Source organism: Pagrus major, chromosome 20 (genome assembly GCF_040436345.1).
Source record: "Pagrus major chromosome 20, Pma_NU_1.0".
Classification (NCBI taxonomy): Eukaryota; Metazoa; Chordata; class Actinopteri; order Spariformes; family Sparidae; genus Pagrus; species Pagrus major.
In genome coordinates, this window is record NC_133234.1 from 8,185,611 (window position 1) to 8,202,144 (window position 16,534).

General features: G+C 40.7%; 1 protein-coding gene across 1 annotated transcript in view; it reads right to left on the reverse strand.

Annotated features, from left to right (window-relative positions):
- LOC141015035 (ras-related protein Rab-26) overlaps window positions 1–9,907 on the reverse strand; it is a 99,966-nt gene extending 90,059 nt beyond the window's left edge. The window contains exons 1-2 of the mRNA XM_073488931.1: window positions 9,458–9,907; window positions 5,958–6,068 (exon numbers count right to left, since the gene is read on the reverse strand). Coding sequence (XP_073345032.1) covers window positions 5,958–6,068; window positions 9,458–9,646 — 300 coding nt within the window. The 5' untranslated portion in view covers window positions 9,647–9,907. The remainder of the gene's footprint in view (window positions 1–5,957; window positions 6,069–9,457) is intronic.
- Window positions 9,908–16,534: the final 6,627 nt, after the last annotated feature.

Genomic DNA, 16,534 nt, shown 5'->3' on the forward strand with positions numbered 1-16,534 from the left:
TGAACTACAACTCCATAGAACCACTGCTTCAAAGCTTGCTTTGGTGCGAAAAAAACATGTGACATATGACATCCATTGCCTGAATGAAACACCTGACTGGTTCGCGGTCCAATCAGGTGATTCACTGGCACTGCCTCGTATCGATTCTGACAGGTGACAGGTTGAGACATTTTTGAATTTGAGCGCCTCAACACTTTGTAACTGCCCTAAACAATGCACAATTTGTGGGTTGTCGTAGCAGGTGCGTTGTTACTGTAGAGTTGTTGGTATTGCGTTTGTATTGGATCATTATGGAGCCAGCCAGGAAGAGAGGTCATTCTGACATGTGGGAACACTTCAGTCTGATTGCTCCTGGTAAGGTAGGTGTGCTGGCTGTTTTATATGTAACGTAGGAAAAGTAAAGTTACATATACAACAGTAACTGTCAGTACAGTACTATATGGTCTATCTCAAGTCTATATTAAGTAGCATTACAGTATAATGATGTATATGATTAGTGTAGCCATTAGGCTATAGCTTTATACACTCTTTTCTCTACAGGTCTGGTGCTTGGTGTGTTCAACTGAACTGAAGTATCATGGGAATACTTCCTCCATGGTTAGGCACTCCCCTCCAAGCATGGAGCTGCTGTTAAACAGGGGAACACAAATCAAGGTAGGCTATATGTATTATATTATTATTAACTAGACACACTAACACAATATGATATGACTGTATTCCATGACGCATAGGCCTGCTTCATTTAAATGCAATTTCACATAGATCCTTATTTTTCTTTTATTCATTTTCTTTTTATTTCTTTATATCTTTATTTATTTGTCTTAGTGGACTGGAAGCGAGAGCTAGATGAGGCTCTTGTGAATATGATGGTGAAAGACTCACAGTCTTTTCACCAATAATAATATTATAATAATTATTATTGATAGTAATTATTAAAATTAAATCAATCAAAATTAATTTAAATTAAAAGTTATGAGAACACAGACACTATGATCATCCATGTGTCCTTGTAGACAACAAGCTCTAGTGCTCACTGCTAACACTCTGGATAACACTAGTGGAGTAAAGGTAATTTGTTAATGGCACATACATTGAAGCAGATGTGTGGACTCAAATCACAGGACTTGGACTGCAAAATCAAAAAAGCCTTGTGCTTGTACTTGAGCTTTAACACCACTGAGCCTTTAGACTTGAAAATACTTCCCCAAAGCCCAACGATTAAAATGTATGTTATTTAAAAAGTGTGCACTGAACCAATCATTTCCCTTTATTTCCTGAATCATCTAATGTTAACGCTATTCATTCCCAGCAAATCAACATTTAATTCCCCTGATCCAATTGTTGGATCCAATCCAACAGCATCCAATCATGTTGCAGGAGAGAACCATGCAGAACAAACGTTCGAGCTCCAGTTGGAAAGAATGATACCAAAGATAATTCTGTTGCTATGCAAACACTTTGCAGTGGTCAACAAAAGTGATTAAAAACTAAGAGAAGTTTACAAAACATGAGGGTAAAAAAATTGTAGGAGAAGAAGATGCAATAACTTCTACAAGTAAAAGTTGAGTAAAGAAAAGTAACACGAGAATCTGTCGTTAAAACAGCATTACATTTGGTGAATAGCACATTATGACTTGATTAGGATTGTAAAATGTTTAAGTTTAGGACTAAGGATTTGACTTGAACATTGGAAACAAAGACCTGTAACTTGTGACTTGCAAAACAATGACTTGGGGCCCATCTTTGTATTCAAGGTTTCTCAAATTAAATCAACAAAACTGATGTAGCCAGGTTTACTGTACAGAGAAGCGCAGCCACACACTGTCTGGGGATTTTTAGGTGCATGCATCTTGTCACGTTTCAGTAACACATGGGCTTGCTCAAGGTAGGTAACTTACCAAAGTGTACCAAGTGTGGAGAAGAGGCTTTCGCCATTTAAAAATAGCATCATCATGTAACAACCACTACACAAGCCTTTAGCAGGGGAGCACTGGCTCCAATTTGCTCATTTTTGGAATAATACCATTCTCCAAAATTATTACCACAAAGCAAAGTGCACACTCCTCATTGTATATTAAGTACGCTGACAAAGCACACTAATTTCAAAAGACAGCAAAAAGTGTATTTTTTCAGTCTCAATAGATAAAGTTAAGCTAAAAATAAAACTCTTTGAACAAACAGATCTCTAGACATCAAAAATATACATACAAAGCAGGAAATCAAAGAGAAGCAAGAGTGAGTGAGCAGTGTGTGTATGTGTGTGTGTGTGTGCGTGTTTGTATACACTACTGTACATATATCTTTTTGAAAAACCTATTTGATTTTAGAATTGAAGCTGAGGAGAGCTCGTCCTCACTTTTTCCGAAAAAGGAAGTAAAACAAGGGTAGTTTAAAGGTTTTAGGATTAAAGGAATCATTCTGCTTCTTGGGGAAAATATACTTTTTTGCATTCTTGCCAAAACTTAGATGATTGAAGACTGATACCAATCTCATACATGCTGGCAAAATTGGAAGCTATGACTTGAAGATAGTTATCTTAGCTTCTCAGAAAGACTGAAACAGAGGAACAGCTCTGTCCAAAGGTAACAAATCTGTCTACCAGCACCTCTAAAAGGTCTTTAATGAAGATCTTATCTCCTTCTCCCTGTGCTGCTTCGTTTAGTGACTTCCTGAATAAACCACTAGTAGAGACGACATTTTTACACCTCAGATTTTGTACAGATTAAAAAAAGCAATATATAACAAGAGTGAGCTCCAAATGTGCTGCTAGGTAGATTATTTAACCTTTGTTACATATTTTGGTCGGAGCCAGGCTAGCTTTTTATGCTAAGCGAGCCCTAGTTCTAGTGTCATGTTTAGCGTACACACAGGAGAGTGGTATCACTTTTCATTTGACTATCAGCAAGAAAGTGAATAACCAAGATGTGTGTTTCCCAAAATGTCAAACTAATATTTACAGGTAAAAATATATTAAAGGATGAGTTCACCCAAAAATAAAAATGTACTCATTATCTACTTACCCCCATGTGGATGGAAAACTTGCCTGGTGTAATCAAAGTCTCCTGAAGCCCCGAGATCCCAAAATGATATGAAAAGATTTTATTTGCACCCCTGACACCCATTTTAGACGGGGTGCGCGCTAATGCTAATAAGCTTAGCAGCTATAGTGAAGATTTTGGGGTGTATATACAGTTTTTTCAAGTCAATTTGGGATCTCTGTGCTGCTGGAGACTAGGAATATGCCAGACAAGCTGCATGGAGCCACTTTATGTTTCTTTTAAACAAGTCCCCATCTACTTCAGTTGTTTAGGAGAATGCTGCAACACTGTTTTGGTGTGAAGCTAAACATTTGTGGATTGCTAAGACTCACCCAACTTTCCATCGGCATGAGGGCGAGTAGATAATGACTGAATTTTCATTTTTTGGTTAACTTAACCTTTAAGGTTAGGGTAAGGGTTGTTGGGGTTGATATGGTTAGAAACAAGGCATTAAATCAAGAAATTGCGTGATTACAGTGATTCAATAAATTATTCATCATGCTAATGCGCTCAGACTGTCAACCTTTACTACGAGGGAAGACAGTTACAGTGTAGGAGTGATAATGAGGGCAGAAACACACTAAGCACATTGCACCGATAGCTTCCAATAAATTTAATGAAGTGACATTTCAGAGATTTTTCACTCGGCTGTGTCACGCAAACAATAAAGTCTTTTGATCCAGATGCTGTGAAACTTTTTGGGATGTGCATGTTCTCTATTCTGTCTGTTTATAGAAGTGATAATGACCAATTCTCCCCGCTGCAAAGACTTTCTCCCGCGAATGCAGATAAAAGACTTGTTTTCTATTTTTACCTTTATTGCCTGTGGTACTTCTTTTGAAAAGACTGTTTTCTTCAGTCTGAATTACTGTTGTGCTGCTGTATCCTAAGACACTGTCCTGTTTGCCTGTCGCTGCTGCAGGGCAGCAGCATGTGTTTCGAAGCTGCTCCCTGGCTTGGTACATCATGTTTAGCGTACTTTCACTTCTTCTTATACGACGCTTACGAGTCTGAACTCTCAGGGGGGATTCAGGTAAAATAACATTTTACCTTCAGATTCCAGAGCAAACATCGATTAACATTGCACGCTTGATATGCAGTGTGTTCCTGTTAACATACCACGCCGCGGTGCTTCCTTTGTGCTCGGGATATCAATTAACACACATCCCGAGTGTGTTTTCAACTTTCACACTCTCTCCCGCTAGTGGTTTTAATGTACTCATGTTTCAGCTTTTTCTACTGTTACACTTGTTCTACTGTAAGTCAACGACAGCATCTGTGAAAACCCGGGTTGAGAATGCCTCCTCAGGGGAGGTTTATCCAAACAGCTGTGTCAGATTCTGCAGTTAGAGGGATCTTGCTTCGGGGAGCAACAAGACAGCGAATGACTGAAAGGGTCACTGCTTCGAGTCAGCTGCTGTGACACTTAAAATGTGGCTGTTTTTCACTGACACTGTAGCTCTCGTCTGAAATCTCCCCCAGGGCACAATAGGCAGAAAATGGGTTAGCCATTCGCAGTAAAAGAAAATTAGGAGGAATTAGCCCGCCGATAAATATCCCCACTTTAAATTACCTTTTAAATTTAGCTTAATTCAGCTCAAATGTGTTGTGTCTCATAGGGGAGATCTGGGGTTGAACAGGGTTTAAACACCTCGCAAGTCTTATCATCATTTAGCACTGAGACACGCAAAGAGAGGCAACACATCAACTTTTTAAAGCTTGGCTGTCACAGCTGCATGATGGTTTTTAGGGGAAACTACTCGCATCTCATCTTCACATCTTCCAGCCGCCCTGTCGGCCTTTCTCTCCAAGCCATACTTTGCATTGAAGAGTTTGGAGCGTCATGTCTTTTTTTTATTTCGCTTCTCCAAAATCAAAAAACGAAAGACGAAAATGACAGTGAAAAGGATTACCTCTGAGGCAAAGAACTGTTTTACTAGCTAATGTTCATGATAGCACATTCCCTGTAGCATTTCCCTACTGCGAGGAACCCAGAACCAGATGCTATGTGAGTGTAGCTACAATTATGCTGCTCCAGATTGAACGAAAAAGGGAAAATATACAGATGTCATTCTGATTTGAACGTGTCCTTTACTTATACTTGTAAGGACTAGAGATCGGCTGGTCACGTAACTCAGCAAGCAGCAATGTAGATAACACGTGGAAGAAATCAGGAAACAGATATCAATTTCACCAGAGCCAGACAGTGCAAACAAACCAGAAAAACAGGGTGCATTTGTAGGTAACGATAGGAAAGTTTATATCTTCCATCTATTTTCTGACAGTTCACATGTCCGTTTATTCATATGGAAAGCACACGCCCTACTACTTTAAACAACCACGCACTCATCTTAGTGTCAGATTGGATTTACAAATGCACCCATAGAGAAAACTTCCCGACAGCTTTAATCTTAAAAGATAATGTTGGCAGCTGTTCCAAGCTCTTATTCCGATTTGTGGTTGTGGCGTATTGAGTTTACAATCGATGCCATTCAGGACACCTTATGCATGTTTTTAAAACTACTCATCTGGAAAGTCAGCCAAAGACGGCATTTTCGACAAATTCATACATTAGCTTAGCCCTATTAGCTTGCTATTAATAATATCAGCCAGCGACAAGCATTGTTTTAGCTGGTGGAAGCAATAACTACTGACCAGCTAGAAAAGAGATCTTAGTACAAGTTCAAAAAAATACTATAAAAGATATACCATAATCACTATAAGCTGCATATGCGCCATGTGAGAGCAGAAAGGCTTAGTGAATGGTCAGTAACGTTTACATTTCTCAGTTACCTTGAGCTGCAGCTTAGGGCCAATAAAAAAACATGAAGTTGACTAGAGCAGCAGCAATGAAAACATCCGAATACCTACATTTTCTACTTTTCTGCATTTTCCAAGTGTGTCTGGGTGTGTGCTTACCCTGAAGTCAATGCCAACAGTGGAGATGAAGCTGCCGGCTAGAAAAGCTCCATCTTTGAAGCGAACCAGCAGGCAGGTCTTCCCAACACCTGAATCCCCGACCAGCATCACCTGAGACACAGACAGAAGGTGGACCGGCATGGATGATACAAGTCAAGGCCTTGTGTGTTTGTGTTTTGAAAGGTGGCTGAGTTTGGGAAGGGAAACAGCTCAGCTGAAAACTTATCTACAAATACACAGGAGTCTATAGGCAATGCAACAAACACACAGACACACATACACTCACCAAACTGCCATCTACAGAGGAAACAGAGCGTTACACTCACTCCGGTGGGAGAGAGCAGATTGTACAGACCAATGGGACAAAGAGAGGTGGGACCAAGAGTGTGTTTGTTTCCCTTTTTCCCATCAGATAACACAAACTGCTCACTTTTACACCATTTTATGTTTGTGTGTCTATCTATTGCATTTGTACTGCTTTTCTAATGTAATGCTTTTACATTCTTTCAGCCCTCATATGAACGTTCACTGTATTTGATTGGCTGTGTGCAGAGGTGATAATTGTGACACTAAACTGTTACAACTCTGTGTGCTATACAAAGTCAAAGAGCAGTGATTCTGGCAGGCCGGTCAGAGAAACAGCTGTTAATCAGGGTGTGAAATTAGCACCAGCTGCCACCCACATGACAATTTAAATTTGCATATGCTCAGTACAGACTATCATTAGTCTTTATCATCGCCATTTCACCCTTTCTTACACTTGCGCTACAGCCAGCAGGGCTGCCTCTAATGATTATCTTTAATTCGTCTGCCAATTTTTTATTAAATTAATCATTAGTCAGCACTAAGCTAAAAAAAAAAAAAGGTGAAAAATAAAAGCCCAAGTTGACATCTAGACATGTCATGCTTGTTTTTCAGTCAGGTTAAATTAAAGACTGAAACAATTAATCAGTTATTAGTCTGCCACTATGACAACGGCAGCGCATGCAGATGCAGCGGTCAGTATCTTGTACATATTACGCTAGATTTTTTTGGCTTTATTGCTGAAACAAGTATTACCCATGAAAGAAATAAATTCATCAGCACTGGAGAAGAAAGCGTGGGTTTTGGTTTAAGAGCAGCCAGCTTTGAGATGATCGCAGCCCACGGCATCCTTTCACCATCCAACCTGACCAGCCAGACCACCCCAGGGAGGAGAGGGGGGAGATCCAGGATAAGGGTCACGCTAATCTTGATTGGATTTGAGGCTGCACTTGGCTAACGTTTGGTCGCAGGAAAATGAAATGGACAAATGGGACTCAATCAGAGACTGGTGTGCCCACATCTTTACAGAGACCTGCCTCCACCACACCATCCCGTATAAAGCTGTTGCAATCAACGGGCAGGCTGTGTTAAGAGCCCGTCCGAGGACGAGGAGAGGTGGACTCTGTTTACATCATTCACACAAACATATTATCATCACTATCTTGTTGCTGCTGTTTACATTAATCCTCGTTACACCTCGTTCTAAGGTCTAGATTAATTCACAAAGATGATAGGGCTTTTGCAGTCAGAGCTCCAAGACTTTGGAATGACCTGCCGGAGGAGATCAGGGCTGCAAACTCAGTGTCATCTTTTAAAATCACTTTTGAAAGCCCATTTGTTTAAAATTGCCTTTCAGTGATTTTATCTGCTTCATTACTGCGTGTTTTACTCTCTTATGGGTCTTGTTTTTAATTGCTTTTAGCTTGTTTTACATGCTATTCAGTTTTGTAAAGCACTTTGTAACTTGGTTTTGAAAGGTGCTATATAAATAAAGATTAGTATCATTATTATCAACTTTATATCTGTTCTTAAAATGCGCAGGTTTGGTTACACAAATGGGCTGATGCATTTGAGGATGTTTGTGTTAGCAGCCAGATATTTTGTCATTATGTCCACTGGTGCTAAACAAAAAGCCTCCTCCTGTGCTGCTGGTAATTGACCTCATACATAATAGAAACCCCTCCTCACCCTCTCTTTCGCATTATTGCACTGGGCTATAGCTGTGGCACACACCACTTAATGTTTCTGCTGGCCAATATACTGGAGTTCCTAAACTTTTGCACTTGCAGGGACCACATTAGAGACACAGAGGATGGACCTTATTGTATTGGATATGTGCAAAATGAGTTTTAAGATTAAACATGATAAAATTACACAGCGGGGGACAAATACGTGCAAAACAGTCTGCATTATTATGTATTTCGGGACTGTGCCTTCTGTGGGATAAAACGCTGAATTTAACCTTTTTCTGCAAGCCTGCTCAGAGATGCACAATATCCACCACATACTGTATCCACATAGTCCTGTATATGCTACAGCTACCGCACAGGAAACTCTAAGTACTAAGTACTAAGTCGAAAATTATGACTATTCAAGCCAAAATCTTGAGACTTTGATATTCAAATCTCAATAATTTTGAATAACGACATCAAATTTAAAAAAGGGTTGTATCATGGAATTACCGTTACAGTCCCTACTTGCAGAGAATTAATTTAGTAGTCTCACAGAAGAAAAAAACTGCTCCATAGTCAGGGGCAGGGGATACTTCTGTATCTTTTGTCCAGATGGCAGCAGGGTGAACAGACTGTGGCTGGGGTGGGTGCTGTCTTTTCGTATCCTTTGAGCTCTGTGCAGACATCTCACTTCACTGAGATCACTAATGCTCCGTTAATGGGTAGCAGTGATGTTCTGGCCGGCTGGGCCGTGCACGAAGCATGCCAGCTTGTGATGTTTCCAGTCAGGATGCTTCTCTATTGCTCCTCTGTAAAAGCTAACAAGAACTTGGCACTGGGATTTAGCCTTCTTAAAAGGTGCACTGTGTGGAGCCCATTACAGGTTCACCGTCATGTTGAATCCCAGGAACCTTGAACTGGGTATCTGCTCCACCTCAGTTCCACACATGCAGACAGGGGAATGTATGCTGCCTTTTTTATAAACATATTAAGTCCAATTTTAGCTTCCTTAGTCAATATTATCAGATACTGAGTTAGAAATCTGACTTACTGAGTCTAAACTGTGACCAGTCATGATTTCAACATACAGAATAAACGCATAATGCATAACTTTTTATAACATTTTTTTCTTTTCTTGGCTGAAATGGGTTTCAATATTCACCCGCCGTCTCACATGTCCAAGTGCCCAAAAAAACACCAGCCCAACACACATTTTTAGACAGGTGCTTTCCAGCGCGAATCATCTTGCTTTCCTTGAATTCGGCTCGACGCACATTCACACACTGGTTTCTCAGCCAATCTTGCACACAGGACAAGTAGAATATCAACTTCGAAGAAACGTGAAAGCAGACATAGGATACCATTACCAGGGGATTCTGCTTAGGTTACATTTTAAAGGTTGTTTGTTTAATTTGCCGCTCCAAACCTCATACCTGTGCTCATTTACTAATTGATTACTTGATTTAAAAACACGCTGGCACGATCTCAGTCTCTTGAGGCGTTAAGCCTGAATTCTGAGCTCACCTTGAAAGCGATGTCATAAAACTCTCCGCTGTTGCTGAGGGACGGTCTGCTGGGATAGACAAGTCCGGAGGACGGAGCGGCAGCGGCGGCCAGACCTTTCCCCGTCCTCCCGCCGTCTCTGCCGCTGCTCGGCGACGCCTTGGGGCTCTTGGAGCCCCCCTTGCCTTTCACTGCCTTCTTCCTGGACATGGCTCTGATGACCTGTTCACCTGGGAGCAATTAGGATTAAAGACTGAGTGAGGGGGGAGAGTGTGACACCGACGAGATTGGTTTTCTTTCAAGCTTCCGATACTTTTCCTTGTGGAGTTGTGGTCGAGGCGCGTTGAGGCGAAAGAAGTTCACCTGTGCGTCAAAATCATGACTGTGCGTAAAGCGTAAATTGGAAACGGTTTGATGGATAAAAACTGTCTGTAAAGCGAGGCAGCTGTTGTCCCGGTGGAGCAGCTGGATGACTGTAAATCTGAGGTCTGGTTCACAATGTAAACAGCTCTCTCTCTCCTCCCTCTCTCGTATTGTGATGTTGGGAGCGCATGAAGGCATGGTTGTTTCCGTGCGTTTATGGAGAAAATCCACCCTAAACACAGAAATCATGTACATATGTGAAGACATCAGTCTACAACAACAGGTGCTGTCTCTCTTAGATTAAAATTACAACATTCCTCAGAGATTATTTAGGTATATATTTTTGATGATGACTAAAAAGATGAATTGGCACACACTGGGCTTTAAAGCAGTTTGAATGCTCAATCCAAACCAGATGTTTTTGGATTCAGGGCTTTCACATTGGAATCAGCAGCAGCTCCAGGATCCATCTTTGATCACAGCACTGCTGTTTGTCTGTAGTGTAAAAACCGAGCTGTGCAATGTAGTAGTAATGAAATGTAAATCCTATTTTAGGGTGGATTTTTCTTTTAAAGGTGCAGCTTGGTGTTGGCACCAAGTCAGACTTTGGGTCTGTGTGACAGCTTGTAATACCGTTTTCTCCAGACACTTCAAATTAAAGGTTGCCTCCCTCTAGAGCCCAGTGATATTCAGAGGGCTCCTTCTGGGTGAGGTGCACAAAAGCAGCAGCCATTCAGCAGGGAAGAGTGGGACTGTTTTCAATGTGGCCAGCAGGTGCAGGATTTAGATAATGCATTCAGCCTACAGAGTTGCTCTAAAAGCAAAAAACATTCTTATAAGCTGAACCTCAGTATCTACTGGCTACAGGTGATGTGACTGAAGCCTAGAGAAAACATCCTCACAAACATGTGATCAGTGCAGGTCTATAGTGAACTGAATTGTGGAGTTAGGCATGGCTATACTCCAAGAAGTGTGGGAAAAGTGTTAAACTCAGATAGAGGCGAAAATGTTCGTTTTTAAGTGAACAGAAGGTGTCCATCCGCTTCTGTAGAAAACAAAACTAAAGAAAATCAAACATCTTACTGCAAACTACGGATATATTAAATGTATTCATTTCATATGGATGATGGTCACTTGCTAGCATGGAGGGAGACCATTGTTGGAGACGGAAACATTTCAACATTTATAAGCTAACTCATCCTCATACCTAAACGACTGAATCGGTCGATTGCCATTGACTCCCATAACGACATCACTGTTACCAAACAACATGACCATCTCAACGTACCAGAGACAGTTGTACGCTTGAGGTTTGGTTGGGTTTAGGCAAAAAAGTACTTGGTTAGGTCTAGGAAAACATTATGACGTTATATTCTGTAACTTCAGTCATGAACGTACTTACATTACGTACGTAACTTCAGTTCACTACGCCAGCAAGTTAACTCACTGTTGACTTTCGCTTCACACTGGACACAACAGCGGTCTACTGGGTTAAAGTCCTGTGCTTCATATCACTCTGCCTGACTTCCTCCTTTATTGTAATAATTGCTACAGCCACTAGAGGTTGCTGCCTAAGTCACTATTACAGTCAAAATATATAGGGTATGTCAGGGAGCATTGTCCTGCTGGGGGGGCAGTGTCAACTGTGAACTGTGCAGCAGCAGTGTTTAGGGCGGTAGTGTGTGTCAAAGAACATCAACATGAGTACCAGCACCCAAAATTTCCCAGCAGAACATTGTACTGAGATGATCGATGTTATTTGCTTCAACTGTCAGTTGTTTTTATGTTTTGGCGGATTGGTGTATGTGGTAGCTGAAATACCTGTGGATAAATGAATCTTTTTAGCCATCTGAGTAGATGCAGGTTCAAACTATTCATTCTGTGTAGACCTACCAGTAGTATGAATGTCATGGTCTTGAATTAATGAAAAAGTTGTCACTTCCTAAAATGCTTTTTCGTTTTAATTTTCACAGAAATCCCCATTGGTCATTCTTCATATTTGTTTTTATGTTTTTCTTTAAATGATTTTAACCCATGCGATTATTAATGCCTGAAATGCAAACGTGTGTTTGGAGAAAGTGTCTCTTCTCAGCCGGCGCTCAGGACAATATCTATAATTCTAGGTTATGTGACATTGCCACATGACTCGCTCCTTATGTTCATTTGAGCTCGATATAGTCATTTTCCTGTGTCCACTGTGACGATACATACTCTGTAAAGCATTTTACATAACCATGAACAAAGGATGATGTGTCCACTGCGCTGGTGATTCACATGCTGAGGTATCTAGTGTACTTTATTTGCCCGACAATAGCCTGTTTCTTCAAGATAAGATTTGCTAAGCATCTCCTACAAAAATCAACTTTTGTTAACTTTCACACCTGAGAGCTGCCCAGTACAACCAGCAGCCAACATGCCTGTGAGGTGATTCACTCACTTCTACTGCCCAAACTCTCCCAGCAGGGAATCAAACGGACAACCCACACCCCTTTTGGTCATAACCAGTCTTTAAGCATTGCCGCCGCCCCCACTTTAATATTATATCAGAGGACAACAGGGAAAATGCCAAACTGGAGCTGAAAAGATGAGACAGACACATGTCCCTGCTGTCTGTTACACAACCCGAGTACAAAAAAGACGGATTGCCGGGTGATCCAGCGGGCAAGCTGTAAGCTAACCATCAAAGTCACATAAAACTGCAAGAAAAGCTGCGAAAGCGATTCCTACGGGAAATTTATTAGCAGTCCGAGGGCGGGGAACACAACAAACAGGATGCAGATACGTTTGATGAGGAGTCTATTAAAAACGTCCATGCTGTGCGAGCGGTGCATCGTCAAAACCAATGAGCTGCGAAAAAACAGGAGGAACACACACACTCATCCAGCACTGATGGTATAATAGAGTTCCTACCTACAGCCTCACTGACTGGATGAGCTGTTGAGCTGTTTATTTACCCTTTGAGTAATTTGACACTTCGTATCACCCAAACACACATACTTATGGTTCACAAGAGTTCAATGTTGAATAAATAAACAAGACATTGAGAAATAGTCAGATGACTAAACAGTTTTAATATATACATGAACCCTTATAGTGAAATAGTGAATTAGATGTCCCATATTGTGCTCATTTTAAGGTTCATGCTTTTATTTTGGGTCCCTACTAAAAAATGTTTGACGCCATGAAGACATTGTTGTTCTCCTACTGTCCGTTGCTGCAGCGCCTCTATTCACCCTGAATCTGGACGCTCCCTTCTAGTGCCTGTCTCTTCGACCCTTTACCATGCCAAACCATGTAATACACCCTACTCAGCCTTCTCCCATTGTGGACTTTCTGTCTCTTTCTACTACATTCGTTTTATGCTCTCGTCATTAGCACCCCAGCTGGTACTCCCTCATACATGCATGCACTTTTTGTGCCTAGGCGAGGCCAACCATCACACTCACACCCTCTCATAGTCTATTCTTTGCCTGAGACTGGGTCTGTAAGGCCAATGTTTTGCACATGGGGAGGTGAGACCTGCCATTTAAATGATATTCCTAGTTCTTGATGTCAGTTTGCAAAAGAGTGCAATTCAAAGAAAAAACCTTGTAACATGACCCCTTTTTTGTTTTATGATTATTTTCCCCCAATTCTTATTTATCTGCCCCTTTTTTATTAGTGCTTGTGATTATCCCCACAAAAGCTGATAAAAGATAAAAGCTGCTTCTTTATTATGTTCATGCCTTTAGCAAATAGGCTAGTGCTAGAGTAATTTGCGAGTTTCGGCACGTAGGTTGCTAGCTTTAAGGTTGCTGTTGTGTCTTCTTTAGCTGCTCCTAATAGCATGAACTGGGGGTATAGACACTAGCCCCATTCAACACTGCCCTTTGAGTGCGGGATCATGCGCCAGTTGTCCGCATCCTCCTCTGTGTGAAAGTTTCAGATGTGGAGAGGGGTGAAATTTCACTGCGACCCTGATGCGCTTCTGGAGGTAGTATCAGAGCCGCAGCAGAAGCGGAGCAAGGGGGTGTCGATCTGATGCTGTTCACTGCCTGACAACTAAACAGATCCTTCACTCAACAAAATAAAGAGTCCCACAAAGCAATGTTGCACAACAACTGTAACGTAGTAACTGGTAGTGTCTTTGGAAACTTATATGAGGAAAAAAAATGCCGCAGTTATACGTGGGGAAGTGTCTGTCACCCTGTCTGTCATCCTGTCTGTCCTACCGACTCGCGAGTGAGAGAGTCATATAGCGTCCTGTTTACTGATGGTGATTATGTAATTATGTAATTTGTACTTTGTCACTTTCCAGGATGCATGGTGGGTCAGGATCTCAATCACAAAACATTATGACAGCATCCATATGACTATAAACAGTCAGCGGGTACATGTTCAGATTAACAGGTGGACACCGGGGGAAACACGTTGAAAAAAACACACAGACGTTAACATCATGACGTGTACCGTTACGCCTCTTTTGGATCCGCAGCGCTGGAGTGCTGTATGAATTGACACACTGGTGCGGCTTTACGCCGGAGCTGCATGGTTCTATGTGAACAAACAAATGCGGAGAATTGGCGAATTCAATATGCTGACGGGCGATTTCTGTGTAGCTGTGACATCACAACCTTATGGAAGTCCTGATGGCTCGTTTAAAGAAAGTTTCTGAATACAGGCTGTATACATTTCTCTGTGGATAGAGCTTTTTGATACTTTCGCTTGATTTAAATAGCACCTACACCTGAATTTTAATCAAAAAAGACATGGAGGTGTCACTTTCTAAAACGTATGACCTTTAAGCAAGCAAGTACAGAAACTGAAAGCTACTTTATCGAGCTCCTGTTTACTCGAGCGACATCAGCGAACTACATGTAGGAGACTGCTTCAGCAAATAAACACGGTACACACAGTACACTCACCTCTCCTTTTATTTTACCTAACAAGACAGTGTGACAGCTCATTCCTCAGAGAGACAGATCCATTGTGTCACACAAACAGAAACAAATCACCAGGTTCATTTTTCATATCAGTAAAGACAGATGGTCTACTGTGCTGACACTCACGTGGTCAGTTCCACATTTTAGACCCAGCAATAGTGATTTTGCAGGGGCATGACTGGAAGTGAGCAACAAAACATGGAATAACTCATGTTTCAGATGCACTGCACGTACTAAATAGGTATGTGTTCTTTGAAATTGATTAATAGCCTTTTTCCTTTTTTTGCCTTTGGATTCTACACATCTGATGAATATATCTAACAAAGATGTAGAAAGATGTGTTAAAAAAAAGAGCAATCAAAATGTGTTACAATTCATTTTGCAGACATATTATTTGGCAAAAACACAAATGGTTCCTGTCACTGCAGAGATAAATAGCTTCGGTGGCGAGCTAAGAGTACCACCACACTGATCAGTCTGTTGCTGTGTTTTTGAGTTCCTCTGGCACAATAGGAAGGTAATACACATTTTGATATTCACAGACAGCAGGGGTGACTCTCCTTATAAAATCACCACAATACCAAACATGAACACTGTGGTGTAGTTGGTCCACTTTGAGTAAAATGCTGCTGAAGTGATGAAGCTGACAGTAAACCTGAAAGCCCAGACAGCTTGAATTACCTGGAGAGCAGCAACATCTAGTGGCCCCTTTGTGTTACTATCACTCCCACCAGAAGGCCAGAATCTCAGGCATGAGTTCAGCTAATGTAACATCCAGTGTCACAAGTGATGTTCATTCCAATGAGAACAGGGGTATTTGGGTATTTGTATTTCTTCTCTTGTACACATTTTATTTTTTCAGAAATACATTTAATTTGTTTATATTTTAATTGTCGTTCTGGAATTTATTAAAGTTTTTATTATTCTTCTTCTGTACGTTTTCAGCTCGCTTCTCCTCCTACAAATTTTGAGCTACAGAAACCATTCAACTATCAAAATGTTCAGCTTTTTAAGGACATTACTGCTGTATTTTTGTTGTTTATATCTATTATACTTTTGGAAATATTCAGCTTTTTCTGCAAATTTTTCCCATTCATTCTTATGGGGAATTTTTCAGATTTCGTTCTGCTACTACTTCAGCATACGTTCAGCTAGAGAAACCGTTCAACTATCAAAATGTTCAGCTCTTTAAGCTCTTTCAGCCTTGTACTCCAGAAGGACAATAGTGTGAATGCTTGCAGCATTCAATTTGTAAGTTGAAATCATAAAAAATGGCATAATACGTTAAAAAATCCAATGCCAGCAACCTCTCTCTGATTAAGCCTTTCAAGGTGTGGACTAAGTTCAAAAGAACAGAAGAATACATAAGAGAAAAACACAGGAGCAGAGAATTTTCTGCGAAATAAACAATTGAGGAATGATGAGAGAAGGCTAATCTCTAGCTTTTATCAGGTATTTTACAGTTGAAGCAAAATAATTAAACACAAGTTAAAGAAAGATGATTGGTAACACTAGCTCGAACACATAGAGGGAAGTTATTATCAGATATTGTCAAGCACTACATATGATGGCAAAGATGGGCCCAACAGACTAATAAGAACACGAAATTCTGAAGAAATTGTGGTGAACAAACATCATTTCCACATTTTTGGATTGCAAGGATTGCATAAGGGAATTTAACAATAACAATAATCAAAATGATGGCACAATGTCAGCTGATGTTTGTTAGACTGTAAAACAAAAAAATCCAATAACTTATTTGTTTTTGAAAAAAAGAAACTTAATTTGTGGAAGAGATGTACAAAATCATATC